Raw genomic sequence first — 27,995 nt, 5'->3', positions numbered from 1 at the left:
TTTTCCTCTATTTTTTTTTAAAGATAGGATCTATTTTAAGGCAATTTATTGCTTTGTAGTTCATTATAACATATGGTACAAGGATGCTGGCCTAACCCTAATTTCTGTCAGTTTACTTTCCAGTTTTCCCAGTAATTTTTATCAAAATGGAGGTCTTTTTACATAGTGGTTAGTGTCCCTGAACTCATCAAACATTATACTACTGTATGCAACTGTTTCATTTATTTACCTAATCTAGTCTTCATTTCTTATTGAGTAGTCATATTCTGTTATATTCATGTACCAGAGTTTGTTCAGCTCTTCTCCAGTTGATGGGTACTCATTTTGCTTCCAGTCCTTTAATATGACAAAAAGTGGTACAATTACCATTTGGGGATATGTAGAATCTTTCTTTGCATAGTTTCTTATCTTGTTTCAGTTTGATTTCCACTCCTTTCTCCATCCCCTAGTATCCTATAATCACTCTTATGCATCTTGCCAAAGTAATTGTCCTAAAATATAATTTCATTTTTATTTTTGGCTCAAAAACATCCAGTGCTTTTCCATTTGTTATTCAGTCATTTTAGTTGTGTCCAATTCTTCATGACCCCATTTGGGGTTTTCTTGACAAAGATACTGGAGTGGTTTGCCACTTCCTTCTCCACTTCATTTTACAGATGAGGAAACTGAAGTAAAAGGGTTAAGTGACTTGTCCAGGATCACACAGCTAGTAAGCGTCTGAGGCCAGATTTGAACTCAGGGAGAGGAGTCTTCCTGATTCTAGGCCATGTGTTCTATGCACTATGGCACCACCTAGCTGCCCCATGCTTTTCCATAACCCACATTAAAAAAAAAATCTAAATACCCTAACACTAGAATTCTTGAGGTCCTCTGCAGCAAAGGTAGCAAACTCAGTACCTTTGTGGCTAGCACAATTCCTAAATGTCCCAGAACCAGATTAAATATAATTAGGAAATGTTTAACAGAATAAATTAAAATGTAATACAACACAGATTTTGTTAGTGGTTTTCTAAGTCAACTTACAGCCTTCAGGGGCTAGTTTCTATTTGAGTTTGACCCACTGCTCTACAAAGCAGTCTCCACACATCTGTCCAACCTCATCTCACACAGCTCCCTCACAGGAATCCACTCATCCTTCCAACTATCCAGAGAAATCAGAATTCCTTGAAAAGCCTCTCCAGAATTTCTTGCTATGCAAACCTGCCTGGACGCCCCCTTTTCCTTGACCCATTTGAATCTTATTCTTCCCTCAAGGTGCAGCTCCAGTCCTCATGTCCTTCACGAAGCCCTCTTGGACCAGCTCAGCAAGAAGGTGAGGGGGGAAAGGATTTTGTGTGGGAGGTGATGGAGGAGAGGGATTTTTGCTCTAGGGAGATTAGAAGATCACCACATCACTGAGCTGGAAGAAACCTCAGAAGACATCTGGTTTAACTGACCACTAATCCCTCCTGCAACATCTCTGACAGGTGGTCACTAGCATTCCCTAGAAGACATTTAATGAAAGGGAACCTGCAGGCAGCCAGTACTATTTTGGGATAGCTCTAAATGGAGAAGACATTTTAATTTAGATAGAAACTAAATCTCCTTCCGTGAAACTCTCACCTACTGTTCCTCTTTGTTTTATTCCCTCTGTGACCAAACAGGACAAGTCTAATCCCCATAATGGCCAAATTCAGGCATGCCCCAGGAGGAGCTGGGTAAACACCATCACTGCTCTGTTTCTCTCTAATAAGATGTGAAATACTTTGTTCTGACACTGGCTCAGTTTTATGTACAGCTTATAAACCTGAACTAGAGTGTTGGGTTTAGCCTTTGAAAGACATTAAAAGATGAAGAAAAGAAAAATGAGGAGAGAGGCTAAACACAGAGGCAGACTTAGTTCTCTGGATAGAGACCTGTGTATTCTCTCTGGCTCCTTTAAGAACTAGGCTCCCCTAAAGGGGAAACCCAAAGCAAAATCACAGAGGCTCCTGAAATTGAACCAGTCCATGCGTGACAAAAAGTTTGGTAATGTCCCATATCCAGGGATACACTGGAATCAACTTGCACCTGCTCAGGACTGATGGTCACATTTTCAATGTGAGCATTTTACACCTTGGAGTTAGACAAAAAGCTACAGATCAGAGCTTGATTTACTGTTTTGTTCAATATCTAGTAATGGATAAAATAATGGAGAAAATTTTAATAATGCAGATTAAACTTAAATGTATCATGCATTTAAAAATATTATATTCCTCTTGTACACGTAGTTCAGCTATTTTCAGATGTGTCCAATTATTTTGTTACCCCATTTGGGGTTTTCTTGGCAAAGATATTGAAGAGGTTTACCATTTCCTTCTCCAGCTCATTTAACAGATGAAGAAACTGAAGCAAACAAAGTTAAGTGACTTGCCCAGGGTCACACAGTAAGTGTCTGAGGACAGATTTGAACTCAGGAAGATGAGCCTTCCTGACTGCAGCCTGGTGCTCTATGCACTATGGCGCCACCTAGCTGCCCACGTATGTGACAGTCCATCAAACATAAAGATAGTTGACATGTTCTTTCTATGTCTTTTCTGTCCCAAGATAAGCCATCCCTATTCTTGCAAAAAATCCTTGTATGACATCATCTGGAAGCCCTTTACCCATCATGGTCATCCTCCTGCGTTCACTTTCCATTTTATCAGTGTCCTTCCTAATGTGGCCCCTAGAACCAAATACAACACTCCAGATATCACCAACCAAGACAGAGTACAACAGGACATCCCCCTCCATCATTCTAGATACAGTACATCTCTTTATGTGGCCTAACATTGTCTGAGCTCTATGGGTAGCCATGTCATATTAATGATAATAATATCATATCATATATGTAATCATACCATAATGATTATAATGGTAATCATATTAATTAAATTAGTTCTAGGAGCTTCCAAATGCTGAGGCCACATGCCTATGGGTGTGACCAAAAATTTTGGCTCCCCTGGCAAGTAATACAAAAGGTTTCCTTAAGTCAGCTTTGTAACTCATGATGTAAAAATAATAGGGGAAGGGAATGAGTACCTCCTATGTGTCAAGCACCATGCAAAGTGCTTTATGCAAATATTATCTCATTTGATCCTCATAATAATCCTGTGAGCTGTTATTATCCCATTTTACAGTTGAGGAAACTGAGGCAGACAAAGGTTAAGTGACTTGCCAAGGTTCACACAGCTAGTAAGTGTCTTAGTCTGAATTTGAACTCAAATATTCCTGACATCCAGCTCATCACTCTTATCTACTGTGCCACTGGCTTCTATGCTTTTAAAGAATGCATACGTGGAATGTTTCTGCTTTTTAATACTTCAGCGCTCTGGAGAAAGGCTCTTATAACTCTTCCCCTCCTGTCGCTACTATTGCTCCTATTGGACAGAGGGAAGCCTAGGAATGGAAGAAAAGGAGACACCAGTGCAAAGCAGTCAGGGAAGGTGATTATAATTTGATTAACGGCTGAACAGCTGGGAGAGAGAAGTGGAAGAAATGGGAAATGCAGGATGGAGTACTGTTTTCAAGAGAGGGTTCTCTGGGAAGAATAGAATCCACAGAGCTTGATGGACCAGGTGAGGGGTAGGGCAAGTAAATCATGTGAGTAAATGATGAAGAGACAGGGCTGAGAGTGCTATCTTCCTTAGTGCTGGTCTAGAGAACAAAGGCTCTTTGGAGGCCTACCTATTTCTTTACAAAAATATCTATTTGCAAAGGGTGTTCTCCCCACCCCCCCCACCCCCACCCCCACCCCCTCTTGAATACATGTCAGGAAGACCCAGAGCCTTGACTTCACAATAAGGCATGCGGGGCTATGGAAGAGGCCAGAGTTGCAAGAGTATCTCAGCCCTATGGGGCTGTTCCTCTAACCTCTCATGACATGTTGGGAGAAAACATTGCGTAAGTGTATTCCTGACCTCCAGGAAATTGTGTAAGGTAAATGAAGTCAGGGAGGGGCAATGGGATTATTGGGTGGATTGTACAGCTTCCTTCCTGCAAGTCAGGCTTTTAAATTGGGACATAGAAGGACCCAAGAGCATGAAGAAGACAGAGCAAGCTCGTGAACTTGGAGTTGCCATCATGGGCCAAAAGTTCCTCTGGTGGGGTAAGTGTGAACCCAACAGACTTATCAGGCAGAGAACTTGGGTTGGGGTAGGAATTAGATGGAGGGGAGTAAGGATACTCTGTGGAAAGATTAAAAAATGAATATCATGTTCTCCTGTCTCTAGAGAGACTAATGGAATAATTGAACCAGAAGTTTCATTTTATATCATCTAGTTCAACCCTTTCCTTTTTATAGATAAGGAAAATTAAGCCCAAGAAATTGAAATCTCTCCTGCTCTTCTTGGGGGTAAAATAGAGAGATGTGGACTAGACCACAGTCATTAAGTAGATTCTGAATTGGCCCATGTTCTTCCTAGTACGACACCCCATGTATGTGCCTTTGGCCATGTGCTTTTGAATAGTTTAAAAATCAGGAACTTGAATGAAGGTATAGATGAAGTACTTATCAAATTTGCAAATGATACAAAACCGGAAAGGAGAGCTAATGCATTAGTTTAGGGGGAAGAGGGTCAGGATCCCAAAAGATTTTGACAGGCTAGAGCACTGAGCCAAATCTAATAATAGGAAATTTAATCGGGATAAATGTAAAGTCACAGGATCATAAAGCTAGATGGGCTTTTTTAGATAGTAATGGAGCAATGTCTGGAAAGTTTGTTCAGAGAACTGAGTTTCTTGTCTCTGTCTAGCAAAAGAGACAGCAGTAGTGGTCTGAGTCCTAGTGGAGGATGACCATTGGCTTGGCCTCCAGGAGAGGGGCTGAGAAAGATTGTGGCCCACTTTGGTTAGGGGCCACAGGATACAGGCTGCACACAGAGACTGAGAATGAGAAATGGGACAGAGAAAAAGCACAGAGAGTCTATGGGTCTCGGTTTCCTCATCTTTAAGATGAGAGAATTGGACCAGGTGAACACAATGGTCCCATCCAGCTCTAACGTTCTATGGCTCTGTCCTGAGACAGAAGGAACAAAGATGCCCTGCTTTGAATATCTTCTATCTTCATTGATAGTAAGGACTGGGAAGACTGTTGAATGTACTCAATTTACTAACCCTGGGTGAAACATACTTAATCCTAGCAGAGGGTGGGATCCTGAATATGAATTTACTTTGTACATGATGAAGAGACATAGCTTCTACTGTGCTAATGGGCCAGGTTTGGATGCTTTAGAGGCCACAGAGGTATGAGGCCCCTTGGTGGGCATGAGGATAGCTTCATAATTAGAAATTGCAAACCACCAAGTTCATTCATTCAGTAGGTGATTCTTGGGCATCTTCTGTGTGCTGAGTACAAGGCAAAGGACGTTAAGATCATTTGTAATTTTTAACAATGTACTTGGGAGAGGATGTCATCAAAATACCTATGGGATGGGGAAAGGAAAGGTAATTATGCTCACCCCAATTATGAGAAATAACAAGTTCTTCCTCCTCTTTCTTTTCTGTTGGGCTAGTGTATGCTTTTTACCCTACCTTCTCTTTTTCTTCTTAAAACCAGCAGAGCAAAACCAGTCCACTCCAGGTCCTTTTGTTTTCTCGTTTGACTCACTCAGTACCTTTTGAAAACATGAAGGTTATGAAGGAATGTTTCCTCCCTATTAGGAAGGAAATAAGCAATTATTAATCATCTACGTACCAGCAGGCGTTGTGCTAAGCACTTTACAAATATTGTCTCATTCCACCCTCACAATAACCCTGTGAATCAATGAAGCAAATGGTGCTTAAGTGACTTTTCCAGAGTCACACAGCTAGTGAGCGTCTGAGGCTAGATTATGTTAGGCAGTAGAACGTTAGCACTGAAACATCGTCCATGAAACATCCAGTTGTTCAAATAGATTTGTCTCTCTAGGTTTTTCTTGACTCACATTTGCATTTCAAAGTTTCTGCTTAGCTCTGGTCTTTTCATTAAGAATATCAAAAATCAGGGGCAGCTAGGTGGCACAGTGGATAGAGCACTGGCCCTGGATTCAGAAGGAGCTGAGCTCAAATTCAGCCTCAGAGACACTTCCTAGCTGAGTGACTCTGGGCAAGTCATTCAACCCTCATTGCCTCACTTGAAAAAAAAAAGTTAGACATTTTTCTATTCCAATGCAGGTCTATCTTTCCCCTGTAGGAGTATAATCAGCCATGATGGTAACTTATTTTTGGTTGTAAGCCTGTATATTTTGCCTTTGGAAATATTGCATTCCAAGATCTCTGTTAGGTCTTGTAGGATCCTGAGTATGATCCCCTGGTACCTAAATTTCTCCTTTCTGGATACTTGCAGTATTTTTTTCTTTTTCATGGAAATTCTGGATTTTGGCAGTGGTGTTTCTGGGACTTTAAATTTGGAGATTTCTTTCAGGAGACATTCAGTGGATTCTTTCAATCTGTACTTTGCCCTCTGGTTCTAATAGATTTTTTTACTAATTTTTTGAAATATAGTATCTATTTTTTAAAAATCATGACTCTCACTAAATCTGATGACTCTTAAATTAAGTCTACTGTTATTAAGTCAGTTGGTTTTAATACCAAATATCTTAAATTTTCTTTTGTTTTTTCCAGTCTTTTATTTTGTTCTAATATTTCTTCATATCTCAGAGAGTCACTGATTTCTTTTTGGTCCCTTCTAATTTTCAGAGAGTCCATTATGTAAGTAAAGTTTATTACTTTTTCTTCTAAACTACTTATTTTCTTTCAAATTCTTTCCTCCAAAACTCTTTTTTTTTTCAATCTTCCTTCATTTCTTCTGACTGGAAATGGACCCACTCTTTTAGCAGCTGGGCCATATGGTGTTGTTTCTGATTTTTCTTTTTTGGGGGGCCATATGTTAAGACCACTTTATGGCCTCTATGTTTTCAGTTTAAAATATAGCACCTAACTTTCTTCTTTTTAAACCTTCTTTTTAGTATACAGATCTACAAAGGCTCCCTCAGAACCTCCATTTGAAGCAAAGTACCCACACTAATCATGTCTTCATAGCTTTCCAGGTTCCACTCTTGACTCTCTAAACTTTCTCCTGCCCCCTCATCCCCCATCCCCCACTCCCCCATACACTTCCACCCTCTCACCTGTGCATGTACTTCTCCCTCTCCTCCCCCTTTTCAGGTGTCATCTTCCCCAGTTAGAATGTAAGCTTCTTGAAGGAAGGGATTAGCTTTCTTTTTTGCTTGTATTTTCATTCCCAGTGCCTGGCGTGTAGTAAGTACTTAATGCTTGTTGACTTGATTGTAGGAATATTCTCTTTTTGTAACACTCTGTTTTCAACTACATGATGATTTCTATTGATTCAGTCCCATTTTCCTTTCTTTCCTAGTGCCTGGACACTCTACCTTCTGCTTATGTCAGTATCTACTATTGACTTGTGGGATTTGGAGTTATTCTCTTCTTAGGGAAAGTGTAACTCTCCCCAGTGTTTTTTTTTTGTTTGTTTTCATTCATCATCTTTCTTCACAGCAGCTATTCAAATTACCCTGGCCAGGGCTGATTTATGAAAGATCTCCAAGAGGAGGACACAGGGTGGATTGAGGAAGGGATTGAAGTCCCCTCTGCAAAGAAATACAAAACAGGTGTTCCAATCCCTTATGTAACTATAATGTGGTAGGGTAGAAAAAGCCTTAAAGGGGAAGTCCAGAGATGGGGGCTACTAACTGAACTGGGATCTAAACCCAGGCCCTTCGCCTCTAAATAAAGCATTCTTTCCACTCTGCCACCAAGGAATGGGTTGCCATTTCCTTCTCCAGATCATAATACAGATGAAGAAGCTGAGGCAAACAGGACTAAGTGATTTATCCCAAGTCACGCAGCTAGTAAGTCTGCAGCCAAATTTGAACTTGTGTCTTTCTGACTCTAGGCCCACTTTTACCCAGCTGCGCTTGGACTAAGAGTGATGAGTAGAAGTAGAATATTGGACAATTTAGGCTTATTAGGAGAAAAAACCCAGAAAAAGAAAAACATCCTAAAAATCAGAGCTCTCCAAAGGTGTCTTAGTGGGTACCCCCGCCCCTCCTACCTTGTACTGGGAATCTCGCAGCAGCAATATTAGTAGTAGTAGTAGCAGTAGCAGCAGCAGCAGCAGTAATAGTAGTAGTAGTAGTAGTAGTAGTAGTAGTAGTAGTAGCAGTAGCAGCAGCAGTAATAGTAGTAGTAGTAGTAGTAGTAGTAGTAGTAGTAGTAGTAGTAGCAGCAGCAGCAGCAGCAGCAGCAGCAGTGCTGGTTTTTCATGATAAAGTAATTGGTATGTTGCTAATGTATAATTGGCATGTTGTGGCATGGTGTTAGTGTCCTTTTTCACGACAAAGTGCTAGCATGTAATTGATGCATCTTTAGCATGTAATTTGTATGTTGTTAGCGTGTTGGGTTTTTTTTTCCCATGATAAAGTGTTAGCATTAGCACCTGAAGTGTAGGGGCCCAACATGACAGGGAGCTTACATTTTTCTATATGAATTCAACTCATTCCCAGGTAAGGGGTATGAATGAAGGAAATGAGAAGAAAAGTCAGCTTGGCAGAGGTGGTGCTGCCAATCCTTAACTTCTCTTTCCCCTTGCAATTTCTAATTATGAAGCTATCCTCATGCCCACCAAGGGGCCTCGTACCTCTGTGGCCTCTAAAGCATCCAAACCTGGCCCATTAGCACAGTAGAAGCTATGGAGGCAGCCATTTGGGGAAGGACCACTCCCTTTCCCCTTATAACTCCTTGAGCTGCTACTATGCCATCTTTCTTTTCCCTTTTACTTCTAAATTTCTTAGGGGAAAGTCTACACCTGATAACTTCTACTTCATTCATTCATGCAGCCAATAATCTTCTACTCTTTCCTCAACCCTTTGTAATCTAATTTACATTGCCACTACTCTACTGAAACCACTCTTTCAAAGATCACCAGAGATTTTCTAATCATCAAGCCTAATTTTTTTTTCTTGCTTCAGCCATTTTTTGTGGCCATTGACCATCCTCTTCTTCTAGATATTTTCTTCTCCCTGGCTTCAGAAATGCCACTCTCCTAATTTACCTGCTACCTCTCTAGCCTCTCCTCTATGTCCTTTGCCAAGTATTTAGCCTCTTTTTTCAACCCTTTAAGATGTGTGTTCTCCTAGGATTTGTCTCTGGGCTTCTTCAACCATTTCTCTCTACTCTCCACTTTGATAATCTCACCCTTTTCCACAGGTTCAGATGCCATCTCTATGCTGATATGTAGCAGGCATTTAATGAATATTTTTTGCCTTTTGCATAAAATACTCAGGCTAATCCAGGAGTGGAAGCCAGACCTTTCCCTATGAATGGGAGGGTTCCCATGGCCAGCTCCCTGTGCATGGGAGTTGTCCTTTCCCAACATGGTTGGGTGTTAGTCAGGCTAGAAGAGATGAATAGCATCCATTGTCCAAAAATAAATGGTGCTGGTTCCCTCTTCCCACTATTCTCCCAGGAACAGAGTTCAAGGAAGGAGCTTGCTTCCCTAGTAATTAGAAAGAAAAAAACTGTGGCTTCCCTCTCCCTGGCTTGCTTCCATTTCCTCATATGCCGACAGGTTTCTCAGGCTAAATGATTCCTTCCCCATCCCCACGAGCAATCTGAACTCATTTGTGGAAAATCAGATTCTGCAATAGATATTAGAAGGTACTCAGACCTCTGCTGTTCTATCAACTTTCAGGAAATATGAAGCAAATAGAGATGATGTCAGCCCCAGGGAGGAGACGCACCATTTGCACCTAGTTAGAAAAGCATCCTTGGTTAGGACTTAATTGAATGCTTCCAAGGTTGCAGTGGCCCAGGGCATCTGAGGATCTAAGGTCTGGGGTACTTTTGCTGAGATCAGAAAGTCCTTAGAGGAGCTGAGAATGACTGCAGCTGAGTGTGTTGGGAAGTCTTGTCATAGTGGTGGGTCATACCATGGAGGAAGGTTCATCTCTGGACTTATAAACATGCCCTTTCTGGTCTTCTCTTCTGCAGGTTTTGTGGCCTTGATGCTACTTCAGGGTGGTAAGTGGTGATTCTGTTACGTATCTTGCACTGGCTTTCTGGGTCTGGCATAAGGGGTAGAGGGATAAACTTGGAGTGAGGAAGACCAAAATTCAAATTCTCCTAGTTGTGCTTCTCATTTAAGTTCTCCTAGCCTCAGTTTCTTCATCTAGACTATGAGGATTATGATGGCACCTACCTCACTGAGTCGCTGAAAGGATAAAAAGAGATAATATATGTAAACCACTTTGCAAACCTCAAAGCACTATATAAATACTAGTGATGATGATGATGATGGTGATGATGATGATGATGATGGTGATGATGATGATGGTGGTGGTGATGATGATGGTGATGATGATGATGGTGGTGGTGATGATGATGATGATGTTGGCGGTGGTGATGTCCCTTTTTCTGCCTCTGCCCCTTGGCCTCTTTCTACTTCTCTCTTTCTATATGTCTCTACTCCTGTGCTTCACTCTTTCTTTGTCTGTATTTCTTCATCAATGTCTGTCTCTCTACTGGCTGTCACCCCTATTCATCCAGCAAGCATTCCTGGAGCATTTACAATGTGCCATACACTGAGATCTAGCTGTGTCTGTGTTTCTTTGTGTTGTGTTCTCTGTCTCTGGCTATGCCACTATCTTCAGAAAGGAAGTCAGATGTGTCAGAGCCAAGACTCAAAGCCAATTCTTCCTGGCTTTGAAGCTTGCCCTGTAGCCACTATGGAACACTAATTCTCAACACTATGATATAAGTTGGCAGAAATCTAACGGTACTTTAGGCTGAATGAACAGGGGAATGGTGTCTAGGACCAAGGTTGTTATAATCCTGCCATAGTCTTCTCTACCCAGGCCAAATCTGCAGTATTGCGCTCCTTCCTGGTGCCACATTACTGGCAAAGGAAAAGTTTAGGCAAGGTGGAACCTCTTTAGAGGAGGGTGACTAGGATGGAGTGTGTGGGAGGGACTAGAAACCATGCCAATAAGAGGAATGGTTGAAATAACTGGGGATGTTTAGCCTGGAAAAGTGAAGGCAATGGGGATATAATAGTTGTCTTGAAGTTCTGGCCATTAGAGAAGGTATTGTACCTATTCCACTTGGTCCCAAAGGGCAGAACTAAGAACAGCGGAGCAGGAGGGACGAGGGACTAGAAAGCAGATTCTGGCTGGACGTAAGCAAACACTCCTAATAATTGGAGCTATTGGAGAATGAACCGAAGTAGTAAGTTCCTCATTGTATTGAAGCTCTCCAAGTAGTGGCTGGTTTATCATTTGTATGGAACATTGTAGACGAGGTTCCTATTAAGATACGGGTTAGACTGCAGGATTTCTGAGATTCCTTCCAACTTGGAGACTTTGTCATTGGTCTAAGGAAGAATCTAGCAGCTGACCAGATCCTACCATTGGTTTCATGAACTCTCCTTTCTCCTTTACAGGCTGTGCCTACAAGCTGGTTTGCTACTTCACCAACTGGGCCCAGTACCGAGCTGGGCTGGGATATTTCGTTCCTGATACCATTGACCCACACCTATGTACCCACCTCATCTACTCCTTTGCCAATATTAGCAACAACAAAATCACCTCTGAGGAGTGGAATGATGTCACCCTATATCACACCTTCAATGATCTCAAGAAAAGGCTAGTGGGATGAGGAGGAGCATAAATGGGGTGTGGGGTGGGTGTCTAAAGCCATCGGATTAGGTATACCCATTTGGGGTTGATCTAGAGCCTTGCCTGCCCATCTGAGGCAGGGTGGGAGGAAGATGGGAGAGCCTTGATACTGGGATTCCTGTGTCATACAGGGGGTGGGGGTGGGGAGTAGGGCAGAAAAGGTGAGAGAGGAATGCTTCTCTCTCTCATTTCTCCTGGGAGGCCTGGTTTAGACAAAATTGTGGCGTGCGTAAGGGGTTATCTCCGTCATCTACTATTTTCCTTCACCTCTCTTTTCAAGTCCCATGCTTAGTGTCCTTACGCTGACCCCAGCTGCTCAGGACACACACCCCCAACTCTAATTCTAGCCAAGACTGCTCTCTCCTTCAGCACCTCATGTGCCTTTCCCCACTTCTCCATTAAAATCTGCTTGTCCTTCACCCCAGTCCCTCAAAACCACAGTCGAGTGTCTAATCCCTGCTAATAGGACAGTGGATGGGGATGACTTAGTGCTTCTTCTCCTAAGTCATTATGAGAAGAAGCTATTAAAGACATTACTGAAAAGACACAGGTAGCCCTAAAGAAATCTGTGTCTCGGTCAGCTGCTGTGGCCATGACAGTGTGGCCTGTGGATAAACTAGGCCCAGCTCGGTACATCTGGCTTACGCCATCTCAGCAAGGAGTCGCTTTCAATTCTGGAGCTAAGCAAAGAGTTATTTGGTTGTTCCAAATGCAGAAAGATCCAGTGGATCATCCAAGAGTCAACATTAATCAGAAAGTCGCATGTTAATGAGGATCTTCTAGAAACACAATGTCTGAATTCAAAGAAGTGTTTCTAAGGGTAAAGATTTGGGGCGCCACAACAACATGGTAATGTAGCCCTCAGTGAATCAAACTCATTTTCCCTCCATTGCAGAAATCCCAATCTGAAAACTCTTCTGTCCATTGGCGGTGCCAAGTTTGGGTCCAAAGGGTAAGCACGTAGCTCCTATCATTTATTTCAAGCAGTCAACAAATGTTTATGAAGCTGGTACTATATGCCAAGTCTTGTGCTAATCTCTGGGGATACAAAGAAAAAGTAAAAATAGTGCCTGCCCTCAAGGAGATTATATTCTAATGGATTAGATATATTAATTCCCCTAGTGAGGGGTAGGCATTGTCTCAGCCAACCCAGTTCTGTATCTTTGGGGTTTTCCGAAGGGTAGGTGACATTTATATTACAAATCTTAAGGTTTACAAAGCTTTCTACATACATTGTTTCATAGCAACCGTGTGAGGAAAATATTACAATAATTGTCTGCATTTTACAGATGAAGAAACTGAGGCTAGAAGAGATTAAGTGAGAACTATGGTTACCCACTTAGGATGTCTCAGAGGGAGGATTTGAATACAGGTCTTCTAGACTTTCATCATATGTAGAAAACCAGCTTTAGCACCAGGAAGTTAAGAATTCAAGTCCTGCATTTAACATATACTGGCTGTCTCTGGACAAGTCACTAGCGAGGTTACTCTCAATGCTCTAAATAGCTCTCTATGATGACAAATTGCAGAGAAGTGGCTGACCAGCATTGACAAAAGGATTTTGTTATCCCGATAATTTCTATACTAATGAAATCACAGGTCTAGTCCCTATGCCTTCCTGACACTATGTATAGTAGAAAGAGTATTGGACCTCCAGCTAGGCTACCTGGAGTTCAGATCTTATCTCCAACACTTACTAGCTGGGTGCCCAAGGCCAAATCCCTTAACTTTTCAGTTTCTTCACTGGTAAAACAGGAATAGTACCTATGTCATAGGGTTGTTGTGAAGATCAGATGAAATAATGTAGGCAAAATCCTTTGTAAACTTGGAAGTAATATATATGTATATAACACATACACGCACATACATATGTGTATATACCAGCTATTATCAAAGAGTGGAGGAGGTTGCAAGTCAAAGGATAAACGAGTGAATTATTACACATTTATTATGTACCAAGAACTCTGCCTAGGATGTAAACAAAAAGTTTTAAATTGTCCCTGCCCTCAAGGAGCTTACATTCTAATCTGTGGAGATCACACATAGAGGGGAGTGGTGTCCAGAGAAACCTGTTTTGATTTAGACTCTAGGAAATCATAGGGATGCAATAGTCAGTCATGACTTTGACAGCCTTTTACAGAGAAAATGGTAGTGTTGATTTGATTATAGTTCTTGGAGCAAGAGGTGGAAAAGGAGTGAGGCACAGAAAATGGTTGAAGCGGGGATGCTGATACATGAGCCCATGGAGTTCAGACTTGAGTGGTTTTTGCTCTGCTCAGGCATAGTTTCTGAAGGTCCGGTTTAGATGATATTTGAGACTGCCATTGTGAGCTTCCATAGACTCTGGGGTAACATGTTGTACTGGTCTTCTTACCAGTTCTTTCCAAAAGACATCAGACTTGTTTCTACCAGGTTTCATCCCATGGTGGATTCTTCTGAATCACGATCAACATTTATCAACTCTGTGATCCCGTTCCTGAGGCACAATGGCTTCAATGGGCTGGATGTAGACTGGATCTACCCTGAGCTGAATGAAAAGCCTTTTTTTGCTTCTCTGATTCACGTATGAATGCCACAAGTCCCATGGAGTAGCTGGTCCATTCTCCCATATTGGGTGTAGAGTCCCACACTGGTTATTACAGAAAGGAGGAACCCTGATCCTCAGTGGCTGGCATCTTTCAGTCTATTGGAGAAAACCCAGGCCCCTGACTCTTGGTATGATGGAGCAGAATAGGTCCTCTCTTTGGCCAGCTCTCAGAACAATAGAGGGATATAGTCTGAGTCCTTAAGGGCTAAGGAGAGGGATGTTATGAATCATGTGGGGCTGAATGAAAAGTAGCCCTCTTAATCCTTTCCTAGGCACAAGAAGCTTGGGGCAGAATCTGTACTAATTCTTGAAGGGCCTCAGGAGGCTGGGGATGGGTGACCCACATGGGTGGCATTAGGGGACTGTCCTTTCCTAACCAATAAGATTCCTGGTTTCCTAAGGCTTTCTCAGGAAAGGAGAATATTTGCTTTGTGGCATTTCCCAAGGCCCAGGCTAGAGTTTTGTTCTCAAATTCTGACACTTAGGCATCTCTCTTCTTATGTCCTTTAGGAGTTAGCTGTTGCCTTTCAGGAAGAGGCCAAAAATTCTAGGAAGGAGAAGCTTCTCTTGTCTGCGGGAGTGGCTGCAGGAAGGCAGAAAATTGATAACAGCTATGAGATTAAAGACCTGGCAAAGTGAGGATAACTGGAGTCATCTGAGCTACTCCTCTGCCTTTAATACAGTTTGGCCAAATGATCTATGATCCATGGGATGTGACAAAGAGGAGGATACTTCCTCTTTTTAAAGATTTCTCTAGAAGACCTTCTTTAATCACCTGTCCAGACCCCAAACTCTTCATTCTCAGAAAGTTTTTCCTTGTATCAAACCCCAATCCCTCACGCTGTATCTTAAATTTAATATTCATGATCCTTATAGCTTCTTATGGATTCTCAGAAAATTTTTTTTAATTTCCTTTGCTCTCTGGATTCTATAGTGATGTGGATTTCATCAACCTCCTGTCCTTCGACTTCCATGGATTCTGGGACAATCCCCTCGTTACTGGCCACAACAGCCCTCTGAGCAAAGGGAGCCAGGACCAGAGGAACAGTGCTTACTATAATGTGGTAGGACTAAAGAGCTGAAAAGGATGGTCAAAGGAGAGGGACTTTTTTTTAAGCACAGTCTTTATTAATCGTTATACAATATACATTATGAGCGCTAGTATAGAAATATGATTCACAAATATATCATTTACATATGATATTTGAAAATTCACAGTTTCCTCTTAATTTCCCCTTCAAGTGACAAATATGATTTATAAATATATCATTTATATATGGAACAGCTAGGTGGCACAATGGATAGGATGCTGGGCCTGGAGTCAGGAAGACTCATCTTTTTATTAGCTGTGTGACCTTAGACAAGTCACTTAACCCTGTTTGCCTTGGTTTCTTGATCTGTCAAATGAGCTGGAGAAGGAAATGGCAAATCCCTCTAGTATCTTTGCCAAGAAAGCCCTAAATGGGGTCACAAAAAGTCAGATACGACTGAACATTCATATATGATATATAAAAGTTCACAGTCCTCCTTATGTTTTCCTCTTCAAATGAGAAATATTATATATAAATATATCATTTGTATATCAGATATAGATATGCATTATCTATATCTGATATACAAATGATATATTTATATATCTATCTGATATAAAAAATTATATGTTATATATATATACATATATACATATACATACATATATATATACATATATATATATATATACATATATATATATATGTATATATATATATATATGTATATATATATATATATATACATACACATAAAGCTTTGAATGGAGAATCAATAAAACTGCAGCTAGAGAGGGACAGAGGATACTGGCCAGTCAAGTGTCATGAGCTCCTTATCTCAGGAAAGAAGGAAAAATTTATTAAATGTTTATCATGTTCTAGGCACTTTAAAAATATTATCTTGTTTAGTCCTTACAACAACCCTGGAATGTAGGTGCTATTATTATCCTCATTTTACAAAGGAGGAAACTGAGGCAGATGGTCACATAGCTAGGCTAGATAGAATTTGAACTCAGGTCTTCCTGACTCCAGGCCTGGTGCTCCATCCACTGCGTCACCTAATTGCCTCTTCACAATTGGGCCTATGACAAAACTAGCCATCATCTTCACCAAACGGCAGAGTATGTGCCGGCTCGTTCTTCATTTCCCAATTTGAACATCCCATCCTGACCCACCTGTACTAAGTAACAATCATTCCTAACCTCATTCCATCTTTAATTCCAACCCTTACTAAGTACGCATCTTTTACATCACATTGACAAAAGAAGTGGGCATCTTTTATCTGAGGTGATTAAAATGATAACCCTTTAACATAAGCAAAAGAGGGATATCTATACTTGACAGTGAGTAAATTGATTTATCCAAGGTAGACATATAGACATATAAAGGCCTGGGAGAGGTGGTAAAGGCTGGGGAAAACCCCATGCCTTTTAACCTTAACCTCATCCCACCTTAACCCTGTTGTTTTCAGAATATGAAAATTTTATTTTCCTGAGAATTTTTTTGGGGGCAGAAGGCAAATATTTTTTTTTTCTGAAAAATTTTCCAGGCCTTCACATCTTTCTTCATTTGGATTGTCAGCTTGAGAAATGATGCCAGAATTGATTTATGTCTTCCCTGCTCCTACTATGTTCCTGTCTGATCTCAGTTTAGTGCAGTATAAGGAGTATTGGATCTATAATTGTGAGATCTGGGTTCAGATTCTGACTCTGGTTTTTACTCCCTGTGTGACTCTGGGCAGGCCACTTTGGCTCCCTGTGGGTTCATTTCTATATCTAAAATCTGCATTTGAAAAACATCACTGAATGAAGTAACCTCCAAGGGCCTTTCCCAGCCCCGAGTCTTATGATTCAGAGTGTTTTCCACTGTAGGGGACTCCCCCACGTCAGGTACCTACCCTCCCACTTCCCATCAGTTCACATAATTCATTCAACAAAAATTTCATGAGCACTCACTGTGTGTGAGGAACTGGGAGAATGGAGAATGGGTCCCATCTCACAATTCCTTTCTGGCCTCCACTGTAGCCCAAAGAGGAAAAAAAAGTTCCAAGTTAGCCTCTCTTCTATGCTAACCTGTTAAAGTGGGTGACTCTTTTTGGAGACCAGAGAATAATTTGTTCCATTCCATCCCTATCCCCAAGACAAATGTCACAATCAGTCAATACAAAGAAGATGAGATGAAATTGGCAGCCTTGGTGACAAAGACCTATAGGGCTGGTTTTCTAATTTCTTCTTAAATTCCCTGCCTAATTTTTTTTAATTTTTAAAAATTCATCCATTCATCCATTCATTCATTTTAAAAATAACACCCTAGTTTCTTTAGGGCCAGAGAATCACATATGAAGGCCAATGAGTGACTTATTGCCAGGGATCAGAGCACACCCTTTGCCCTCCCCAAATAAAACTGTCTTTGTGCCCCAGTGATAAAGAAGCTGCATCTAGACCAGAAAAGGACAGATGTGTTGGATCTCAATGAGTCGGGGTGGAGGCAGAGACACACTAGGTCCCTCCATTTCTCTCCACACTTAGGGTTTGGCTCAGTCTCAGTTTGCCTTCCCTCTGCAGGAATATGCTGCAAACTACTGGAAGAAACAGGGCATGCCAGGGGAGAAGATCATCATGGGCATCCCTCTGTATGGCCGCTCCTTCACCCTCTCCACACCCGCATCTAACTCAGGTGTGGGGGCCCCCGCCAATGGTGCTGGAACTCCTGGACAATTCACGGCAGAAGGAGGCTTCTTGGCCTATTATGAGGTACCCAAGAATTTTCACCTGCTCTAGGCTTCGTGCCACTTTACAGTCAAGCTCAGAGTAGAGAGAGGAAATAAATCCCCAGGAAGCCAATCTGCTTAGTGAGCTCCAAGACTCAGGCCATTGGTAATCTACGCTGGTCTGTGGATGGGAGTGGGAGGAGGGAGTCCCTTACTACCTTTCAATCTTTCCTAGAATATGTACAAGTGGAGATGGCTCTGGAGGTCAACGAATCAATCACTGAATAAACATTGAGAACCTACTATGTATAAGTCATGGTACTTGCCACAAGGATGAATAAGACAATCCTTGCCTTCTCTGACCTTGTGGTACAGCTGGGAAGACAGAACATGACTGATTCTGTTCAGACTCAAAGGGTTGCACTAGGAGCTATGGGTAGAAGGTGTTGATTCAGATTTCAGTGGCTACAAGGGAAAACTTAACAGTGAGAGCCCATCCAAAAAAATAGAATGAATGGTCTTGGATGGATCTCCTTCACTAGCCGACTTCAGGTGGCCCCTTGTTGGGAATTCTATAGCCAGGTGGCCTTGCTTAGGTATAGGACAATGTTTCAGAGCACAGTCTTTTAGCCTTTTTTGTGTCATGGGTCCTTTGGGAGTCTGGTGAAGCCTCGAGGTTACTTCTCAAAAGAATATAAATGCACAAAATGAAATTCATCAGATTACAAAGGAAACCAATTATCAAAATATTTAAACAAAACAAATCCACAGATCCCCCTGAAATCTATCCAGTGATTATCTGTGGACACCAGGCTAAGCATCTCTGGCTTAGAAGATTCCAGGGCTAACTGCTTTCTCCACCCCTCTTCCTACCTCCTCCCCATTCTCTTAGGTATGCCAGTTCCTCGAAGGTGCCACAGTCAAAAAAATCCCAGAACAGCAGGTCCCCTATGCCGTCAAGGGCAACCAGTGGGTTGGCTTTGATGATGTGGAGAGTGTGAAAACCAAGGTAAGCGTGACCAAGGTGTTGGGGACAATGAGAGAACCCTGGCTACACTCAGGACACAAAGAAAGGAGGCATAGAAGCCTCCAGGTGGCTCTAGGATGAAGTTCCAGTGGTTTCTTTAGGCTAAGGTCAATAATGAGGCTAAAAAAGTCCTCTGAGGACCTGAGGCATAGAAGATTGAAAGGGAGGGAAGGGAAATAAGAAAGAGAAGAGCAGAGTAAGGGAGGAAGAAAGTAGAAATGAAAGAGGGAAAGAAAGAAAGGAAAAAAAGAAGGAAGGGAAGCAGAAAGGAAGTCAACAAAGATGGAAAGGAGCAAAGACACAAGGAAGAAAAAAAAGGAAAGAAGGAAGTCAGGAAAGAGGAAAAGAAAAAAGAAGGAAGGAAACAAAGAAGAAGAGAAAGAAGCAAAAAAGAAAGGAAACAAAGAAAGAAAAAAGAAGAAAAAAGGAAGGAAGGAGGGGGAGATGGAAGGAAGGAATGAAGGAAGAAAGCAAGGAAGAAGGAAACAAGCAAGCAAAGATGTAAGGAATGGAGGAAGAAAGCAAAGAAAGAAGGAAGGAGAAGAAAGCATGGTTGGCATCACCCATCTGTCCATCTCTAAGGCCACTGTAATTGAAGCAGTCCCCTTTCTATGGTCCATGGTCCCAGAGTCCTAAGTACTTTGAGATCCCCTGGGAATCCTGGTGTCTGTGTCTCTTCAATTATTCCATGAGCATTGTTGTGTAGGGGAGAAAGTGAGGGAAAGAAATGAAGGTATTTACCCTGTCTTCTAAGAATGTAGGGTCTGTGGGCTCCCTCAGTTTCTCCTTCCTACCAGGAAGTCCTTTTCTCTGTCTAATCTAAATGTTTGCTACTAAATCATCTGGACCAGAGTCCATTTTGAGCCATTTCCAGAGACCTAGGAGGACCACTAGGTGCTCTGTTCAGCCTCCCTGCCACATCCCTGTGTATTTCCTTCAGGTCCAGTATTTGAAGAATGCAAGATTGGGAGGGGCCATGATTTGGTCCATTGACTTGGATGACTTTACTGGTAAATTCTGCAAAAAGGGTTCATTTCCACTCCTCCAGGCAATCAAGAAGACGCTGGACTCTGCCAATAAAGGTATTGGAAAAGGGAAGGAATAGTCGCCCATTAGAGGTAGTTATGTGAAGTGGGAAAGGCTCTGGACTTTGAGTCAGAAGACCTGAATTCAAATCCCAACTTTGTTGAATACTAGCTGTGTAAATTTGTTCCTCTCAAACTAAGTTTGTTTGTCTAAAATGAGGAAGTTATACTTGATGCCTTCAAAGGTCCTTTTGTGTTCTGACATTCTATTATAGTACAAGATTGGAGGGATGATATACAGATACATTTGGGTGTTTGCATTGTTGGGCTTCTAGGTGGCGTAATAGTACATACAGCGCCAAGCCTGGAGTTGGGAAGACTCCTCTTCATGAGTTCAAATCTAGTCTCAGACACTTCCTAGCTGTATGGCCCTGGGCAAGTCACTTGACCTTGTTTGCCTCAGTTTCTTCATCTGTAAAATGAGCTGGAGAATGAAATGGCAAACACCTCCGGTACCTTTGCCAAGAAGATTGCAAATGGGGTCATGAAGAATGGGACATGACTGAAAACAACTGAACAACAACAACATTTGCATTGTTATAAAGATACTCATTCTATTACTTCTCCTTTCTGTCCCAGGGAAGTTCTTCTAGACCCTGTTCTGATCTCTGATTCTCTCAGGGTTAACAAACAAACAAAAACTAAGCTAAACCAAAACCCGAGCCCTCTGATAGCAGGGCTTGATGAGCCATTCCCCAGATTCCAATAGGCTTGTGTCCTTGTTTCAAGAGCAGAGGGTCTTGGTTTTGACTGTTCTCTTTTCTTTTTATTCACAGTTTAAACTAGAAACTGAACACCCGGCATTCCTCCATCTTGGCAGTGCTCACAGATGGATGCCCTAAAGCCGTGGGTATCCTTGCCTTCCTACCCACTCCACTAGACAGCCTCACTTCATTCTCAAGCTGCTGAACAAATAAAATAGAAATGCTTCTACCTAAGCAAACTGAGTGCTGCCATTCTACCCTTACAATAGCATTCTGTCTTCACATTCAGACAGTCCCAAACCTATTGGGGCTCGTCACCCCACCTCCTAATTTGAGACCAAACTGTACTTTTCTCATTATCTCACCCAACCTCCTACTTCCACCTCTGCTTTTCTGAAACATCATCCTGCAAGACTAGGAGACATTTTCCTGGCATATCCATCACTGATTACAGAAAGTCTTTTGCTTTCTTCTGCCCAAGGCTTGGGGGTGGACTCGAGAAAGAAAAAACCAACATAATTTGCTTCCTAATGGCCACATAGAGACCAGTGATCAGCTCAATGAAGCTCAAGAAATCACTGGAGTCTATTCCTTGGGCCCTGGACTCAGAAATCTGCGGTAAATAGAGATAAATATAGATGGCCAGATGGGTGATGCCAACTGTGAGGTGCAGTAAAACAGACAGTTGTAGAAACAAGAGAGCTGCCCCTACCAGCCCCTGCTTAGAACAGGGGCAAGTAACTAGTGGTATTAGTAGTGCTCCAGAGAAGTCCCTGAGATTAAGAAGGAGAGGACTTCAATGCTCACTGCCATGATCACCACTTTTCTCTCTCATTCTCTTCTTTCTTTCTCTCTTTTACTTTTTCCTCACACACAAGGCATTTACCTTGCAAACATCCTGGAGCAGATAATGAAACTAGAAGGAAAGAATCAGTATTTGACTTAGAATTCTGACCTGACCTTTTCTTCCAGTCTCACCACCCTGAAGAGGCCCCAAAATCATTGTTCATGGGAATAGGGGGTCTTCCCAAAGGGTGACAAACCTGATTCTTAGAGGCAGTGGTGGTGGTGATAACCAGTGATAGGGCAAAGAATGGAAGAGCTACTTGACATGAAACATTCACAAGACTGATCAGTCAGTCAACAAGCTTTTATTATTTATTATGTCAGGTTGGGTATACAAAGAAAAGCTAAAACAACCCCTGCCCTCAAAATGCTCACATTCTAATGGAGATGATGACATGTAAGTAACAAAATACATAGAAAGTAGATGGACAGTAATCTCAGAATGTAGTTACTACCAGCTTAGGGGACTGGGATCCTATTCTGGCTGATCCCCAATAAGTTTAAGTTAGACTCCATCTGAGTCAGGGGCCCTGGATAAGGGAAATTAAGGACAAGCAGGTATTTAGGGGCCAGGAATAAAAATAGCCTTGGTGTTACCCATTGGTTCTGAGTCATCAAAGATCTTTAAGATTCTGGAAATATGAGGTACATTGCAATGGCCTTCAAGGACTTTGATTTCTAGTTAACGGGTCTGGGCCAGAGATCTCAAACCAAGAGATCTTGAAACTTGGTAGATTTCTGAGCTGGTTGCTATTGGCTTCTCTCCCTCCTGGGAATTCTTTCAAACTCCAAAAAAAAAAAGGGGAGATATAGAAGCAGCAACTGGTTTGGGAGGTGTTTGGATGAGGCTTTGAAACTGATTAGTAGAATCTGATTTCCCAACTGGGGACGGGCTTTGGCAGATGGGAGCCAGACAGGGATAATGAGGCAAGATGTGGTTATAACCAGCAGCTGAAACCAAGAATAGAAGTGACAAATGGAAGAAACACCATGTTTCAGTCAAACTAGGGCAACAGAGGCCAATGGGTCATGTTGTACATATAAAATCAGGCAGCAGAAAAGATTCAGGGTGAAAGAATACAGAGGTCATCTAATTTCAACCTTCCAACCTGTGATGACATTGAGAAGTAGAAGTGGGGAAGTCACTGAGTACATGTCCTGCACTCCCCACAGCACCGCCATCTCAGATACTTCAATAGCCCCTCGCCTCTCTCCCTCATTCTTCCCCATTCCTACCCCTCCATTACCGCTGCACACTTGAGACTTCTAGGCCTTTCTATCCACCTGAAGCAGGACTTGCTTTTATATATTGTCTCTCCCAATTAGAATGAGAGCTCCTGATAACAGGGACTGCCTTGTTTTTTTTTTTCTTTCTTTTCTCTGTATTTTTAAGTAAGTTTTTATTGGCCCTTTTTTTTTTTAAAGATTGTTATAAGTTTCCCTAGTATCCCTTGCTTGTCCTCTCCTAGAGTCATGCCATATAACAAAGAGTAATTTTTTCTGGCTAGGCAATGGGGTTAAGTGACTTGCCCAGGGTCACACAGCTAATAGGTATTATGTGTCAGAGGCCAGATTTGAGCTTAGGTCCTCCCGACTCCAGGACTGGTGCTCTATCTGCTACGCCACCTAGCTGCCCCAAAGAGTATTTTTTAATAACAAAAAAAAGGAAGAAAAAGAAGAGAAAGACATCTGATCAATACATTGGGAAAAGTCTGGAAAATACGTGCAGACCTTCCAGCTCTGCAAAGGGTTTGGGGGGTTGGTGAGTATCATCCCATATCTCATTGGTTTAGCTGTTCTTTTTTGTTTTAAATAACTTTCCAATACTCCCTTTGGTTTGTGTGTGATTATTTCCATTTCCATTGCTGTAATCATGTCTAGCTTTTTTCCCTTTTTCTACCCCCAGCTCTTGGAACATAGGAGGTGCATAATAAATGCTTTTTCATTCATCAATTAGTTCAGTCAGTCATTCACAGACAGGAACAAGGCTGATGGTATCATGAAGAGCAAAAGTTGGCCACTGTTGTAAATGCCAGAGTAGACACTTGAGTGTGGATCTCAGGGTTCGATTAAAATTAACAAAGAGTTAGTAGTTGCCTATTGTTCAAGGCAAGGTGCTAAGCTGTAGGAATACAAACATAGAAAGAAAAAATTGTCCCTGTCCTCAAGGAGCTTGGTTCTACTAGGGAATGCTGCAGGAAAACAGATAAGTTAATTCAAGATAAATTGAAGAGAGAGTGCTAACAATTATGGGGATGAGGAAAGGCTTCCTACAGGAGGCAGCGGTCAGAGCAGTTAATTGTGTAATACAGCATCTAGACATCCTTTGTAGAGAAAAGCCCTTCAGAAGCTTAGATCTGCCTGAAATCTCTGCCCTATTAAGCATCGACCTAAATCCCTAAAGGTCCATTACTCTTCAGTCTACTCACATTATCATGAAATTACCTTGAGACTAAAGTTTGTTCCATTCTTTATATTTGTATACTCAGAACATTCAGATTTGTGTTCTGGCCCATAGTAGGCACTTAATAAATGTTGATTGATTGATGAGTGAAATGAAAAGGCTCTCTCCTAACAAAACAATTGGGAACTCCAAATCTAAGGATACCCAGAGTCACTTGGCATCAGGGAACCATGGAAATTGCAGGTGTGGGACAAGGAAGTATTGGGGCTATGGGTGCTTTGGGCCTAATGTGATTCCCCTGGGCAGTACGGAAGGGAATGGCCATAGCCACTGATTCAGCAAACACCAAAACTATTCATTCCCTGACACATGCCAGGGCATTGTTCTAGGTACTGGGGTTACAAAGACAAAAACCAAAATGGTTCATCCCCTCAAGGAATTTATACTGGAAGGGGGAGGGCTCCTCCCAGAACCTCCACTTAAGGAGGGCACCCAGGCACTAGCCTCTTTTCATTTCCTGCCAGGTTGACCTCGTCATGCCCAGGCGCAGGGTTCTTTCTCTCCCCACACTCTTTTCAGCTTCCTTTTATATATTTCCCTTCGCATTAGAATGTAAGCTTCTTGAGGGCAGAGGCTGCCTTTCTTTTTGCTTGTATTTGTATTCTCAGCACTTACCATGGTGCTTGGCACATGCTAAGTACTTAAAAAATGCTTGTTGACTGACTATATTTGATGTTGGAGGAGGGATGATTTATACACAGATAAGGAAATAAGAAATACATGAGAAGTAAATATGATGTCATCTCCCGGGGGAAATGGGAAGGCACTAGCAACTGGGGAATCAAGACAGGAACCTTCTAGAAAGTGGTCTTTAGGAAATGTTGGGAGTGTATCCAATTGCATGGTCATTGCACTTACCAACTTTTGCTAGGAAGGATATTTCCTGGGGCTGGAGCAACTTTAGGTATCAGCAGGAGCCCTTGGCTTTCCAGATGGAAAGAACCTCCAGAAGTCATTGGGTCCATTGACCTGTCTCCATGACAGGGGAGATCCTAGAGCATTATTTCTAAGCCAGGGACCCAGGTCATCAACAATATTTGCAAACTCTCTCCTCTCACTTTCTGAGCTCCCCAGCCCCTGAAGCTCTTCTCATCAGGTCCAGTTGCCTTGAGCGATGTGGGCAAGTGCCCAAGCCAAAGTATACCCAGGAATTTCTCTGTCTCTGTTTTCAGTGAAAGTCACAGTAGCAAGTGATATAGCCCAGATCCCTTATTTGGCAAAGCCTCGAGGCTTAGGGAGGTAATGTTTGTGATTTCTTTTTCCCCTCCTTTGTTTCTAGTCTCCAGTTTTACAGAACCAAACCAATGGGAAATGATGCCTTCCCACTGAAGCATTTTCTTCTCCTTTCTTTGTAACTTCAGTAAGCTTAGCAAAGTCTGGCATGTAGTAGGTGTCCAATAAATGCCAGTTGACTTACTGAAAGGCCAATAAGTCGTGTCTGTGCTTCTAGAGTTCCTAGTTTTGTCCCACGGTCTTTAAAGTCACAATAAATCCTTTACCAACCAGATGGAGAAAGTCTAAGGAAGGCTATGCCTTTGGTAGGAATAGACTGGTGAGGAGTCATAATGCATGCAGGGTTTTTTAAAGGCAGTGTAGGTGGTTGTCCACATAGTGAGACTGGAAGGGTATCACGAGGCCATCTCTAACCCAATATATCCTCCTGTTGTAGTCATATTAGCTGGCCTGAAATCTTGACTGCTAAAGTACCCATCTACCTCCTCCCAGGCATTTCCATTCCCACTGTTCCCACTGGAGTTGAGACCTCATCACCTCTTCCTTAGAGTATTGTAATAATCCCTTAACTGGTCTCTGTGTCTCCAGCCTCACCTTTCCCATCTATCCTTCACACTGCTGCCCGAGTAATCTTATTTATGCAAAGATCTGATCACAGCACTCTTCTGCTCAAAACTCTTCATTGGCTCCAAATAAAATCCAAACTGCTTAGTATGGCATTTAAATACCTTCTATGATCTGGCACCAATCTACCTCTTCAGCTTCATCTATGGGGGCACACCAGAGGAGAAGGAGCAGTCCTAATTTCTCTTACTTTTCAGTTATGCCAAAGGGTAGACCCAGAGGGCAGTCCTCCAAGAGCTAGGGAGAGCAGACCCAATGAGGAGCTTATCTCCCCTCTTCACAACCCTTCACCAGCTCCCAGCTACCTGTCTTCTCATGCAATGACTTTGGCCCCTTGAGCTGGCCTCTTGCATATGACTGCATTCCTGCCACAACAGTTGGTAACTTCAGTCAACAGCCAAAGTAGCTTCAGAAGTTTCCATTTTAGTGTTCCTATACTTTGAGCTAATTATACAAGATGGAACACACAGATAAGATTCAGAGGAGATGAAGGGCAGCCACGTGGAAGCTTATACCTCCATTACCACCCCATGCATACCACTGAACTTCACCTCAAGGAGGTGAGTGGGAGCAGGAGGTGGGCCACTATGACTTTCTACAAAAGTGAGTCAAGAGCCCAATTGGGCCAGGACCTTGTAGTGACAACCCAGCATTAAAATGGGCAAACTGCTGATACTCACTGGTGAGTTCATATCTGGTGAATGGGCCAGTGCCTCCAAGGATAGGTACTCTTTCTCCTTCCCAGGAAACTGCCTTCTCAAAATTTTCTTTCCCATCTACCCATCCATCTATCCATTCACCCAACCGTCAATCCCCCAAGTTGTCACTACCACTTCCTTGCCTATGGTTCACTTATTTCGGCTCCTTGGGAAAGGAAAATCTTTGAGTTGGCACCATCCTGAGGGCAGTGTTGTTTTCACTCTGGATTCCTTGAAGTGCAAGACTTGGTACTAGGTACTCAAAACACACTTGTTGATGAATCTATTGATTGACTGAATCAATTAATGAATGATGGGAACAATGTAGTCCCACTGGTTGATGAAACTAAGATAGTCTACTAAATGGAACGAATAGCAGAGAAAAATGGAGGTATATTTTCATCCGTAAAGTTCTCCCTACATGAGTGAAAGAGGGATAAGCAGAGCTAAAAGGGAAGCATCCTGAGTACTTAACTTGGTACTTGGAAGAGATCCATTTGGGCCCTTAGAAGAAGGGAACTCACAGAGATTCACTTGCTGAGCCCAAAGGAGCAGACTGTGTGGATTAGGTTTGGGAAAAAGGAGTAGAAAGTGAAAGGAAAGGGGGAAGGGGAAAAAACCATTGACAGATCAAGGAGTAGAAATCACTGCTTGCTGAGAAAGCCAAGGCACTAACATCTCAGAGAGGCAGGAATGGAGCTAGCAAAGACTGGAGAAAAGAAGATTTAGTGAGAAGATATCATCACAGCTCTTGACTTTCCAAAGGGTTACCCCCTGGAAAAGGGATTAGACTTGTGCTCTTTGGCCTCAGAAGGCAGAACTAAGAATAGTGGTAGATTTGGGCTTTAGGCAAAGAACATTTTTTTCACAATTAGAACTATCCCAAAACGGAATATGGGCTATCTCAGAAGATAGGGGGTTCCTGTTGTTGGAGGTCAGTCATTCAGTTGACAAGCATTTATTAAGCTCTTACTATGATCAAGGCACTGAGCCAAGTTCTGGAGATATAAAGAAGGGCGAAAACATGACCTCTTGTCAGGAATACTGTGAAATCATGGGATGCTTGCTCAGGTGAGGGCAGGACTAGAGGGTCATTAAGATCTCAGTCCTGCCCCCTTCCCTAAGGAGGAAAGATTCCTAATTGTTTCAGAGAACTGTAGATTTGGTCATTGTGCTTCCTTTCTATTTACATTGCATCTCTCTTCTCCAAGGAGATTAGACCAGACACACAGTGGCAGCGGTGACCAGCACAGCAGGTAGTGAGGCCCCTGCTCCTCTTTGCCCTCTTCTCTTTACCGCTTATTTGGAGTTTAGGGG

The 27,995-nt window shown here is 42.2% G+C and overlaps 1 protein-coding gene across 8 annotated transcripts in view; it reads left to right on the top strand.

The window, feature by feature from the left end:
• Positions 1–23,612, top strand: part of CHI3L2 (chitinase 3 like 2) — a 69,503-nt gene extending 45,891 nt beyond the window's left edge. For 3 of the 8 annotated variants that reach the window (XM_078154960.1, XM_078154959.1, XM_078154962.1), the window contains exons 2-13: positions 1,255–1,312; positions 2,344–2,405; positions 9,988–10,017; positions 11,435–11,636; positions 12,565–12,621; positions 14,082–14,232; positions 14,767–14,891; positions 15,191–15,320; positions 17,852–18,040; positions 18,890–19,006; positions 19,965–20,106; positions 20,886–23,612. In XM_078154960.1, coding sequence (XP_078011086.1) covers positions 10,002–10,017; positions 11,435–11,636; positions 12,565–12,621; positions 14,082–14,232; positions 14,767–14,891; positions 15,191–15,320; positions 17,852–18,040; positions 18,890–19,006; positions 19,965–20,106; positions 20,886–20,890 — 1,134 coding nt within the window. In that variant the 5' untranslated portion in view covers positions 1,255–1,312; positions 2,344–2,405; positions 9,988–10,001 and the 3' untranslated portion in view covers positions 20,891–23,612. The other 5 variants (XM_021001480.2, XM_021001474.2, XM_078154961.1 and 2 more) reach the window with 3 other exon arrangements.
• The last annotated feature ends 4,383 nt before the right edge of the window (positions 23,613–27,995 follow it).

The sequence above is a fragment of the Phascolarctos cinereus genome, unplaced genomic scaffold (genome assembly GCF_003287225.1).
Source record: "Phascolarctos cinereus isolate Bilbo 61053 unplaced genomic scaffold, phaCin_HiC Scaffold_5;HRSCAF=322, whole genome shotgun sequence".
In the NCBI taxonomy this organism is placed as follows: domain Eukaryota; kingdom Metazoa; phylum Chordata; class Mammalia; order Diprotodontia; family Phascolarctidae; genus Phascolarctos; species Phascolarctos cinereus.
This window is presented reverse-complemented; position numbering and strand designations above follow the sequence as displayed.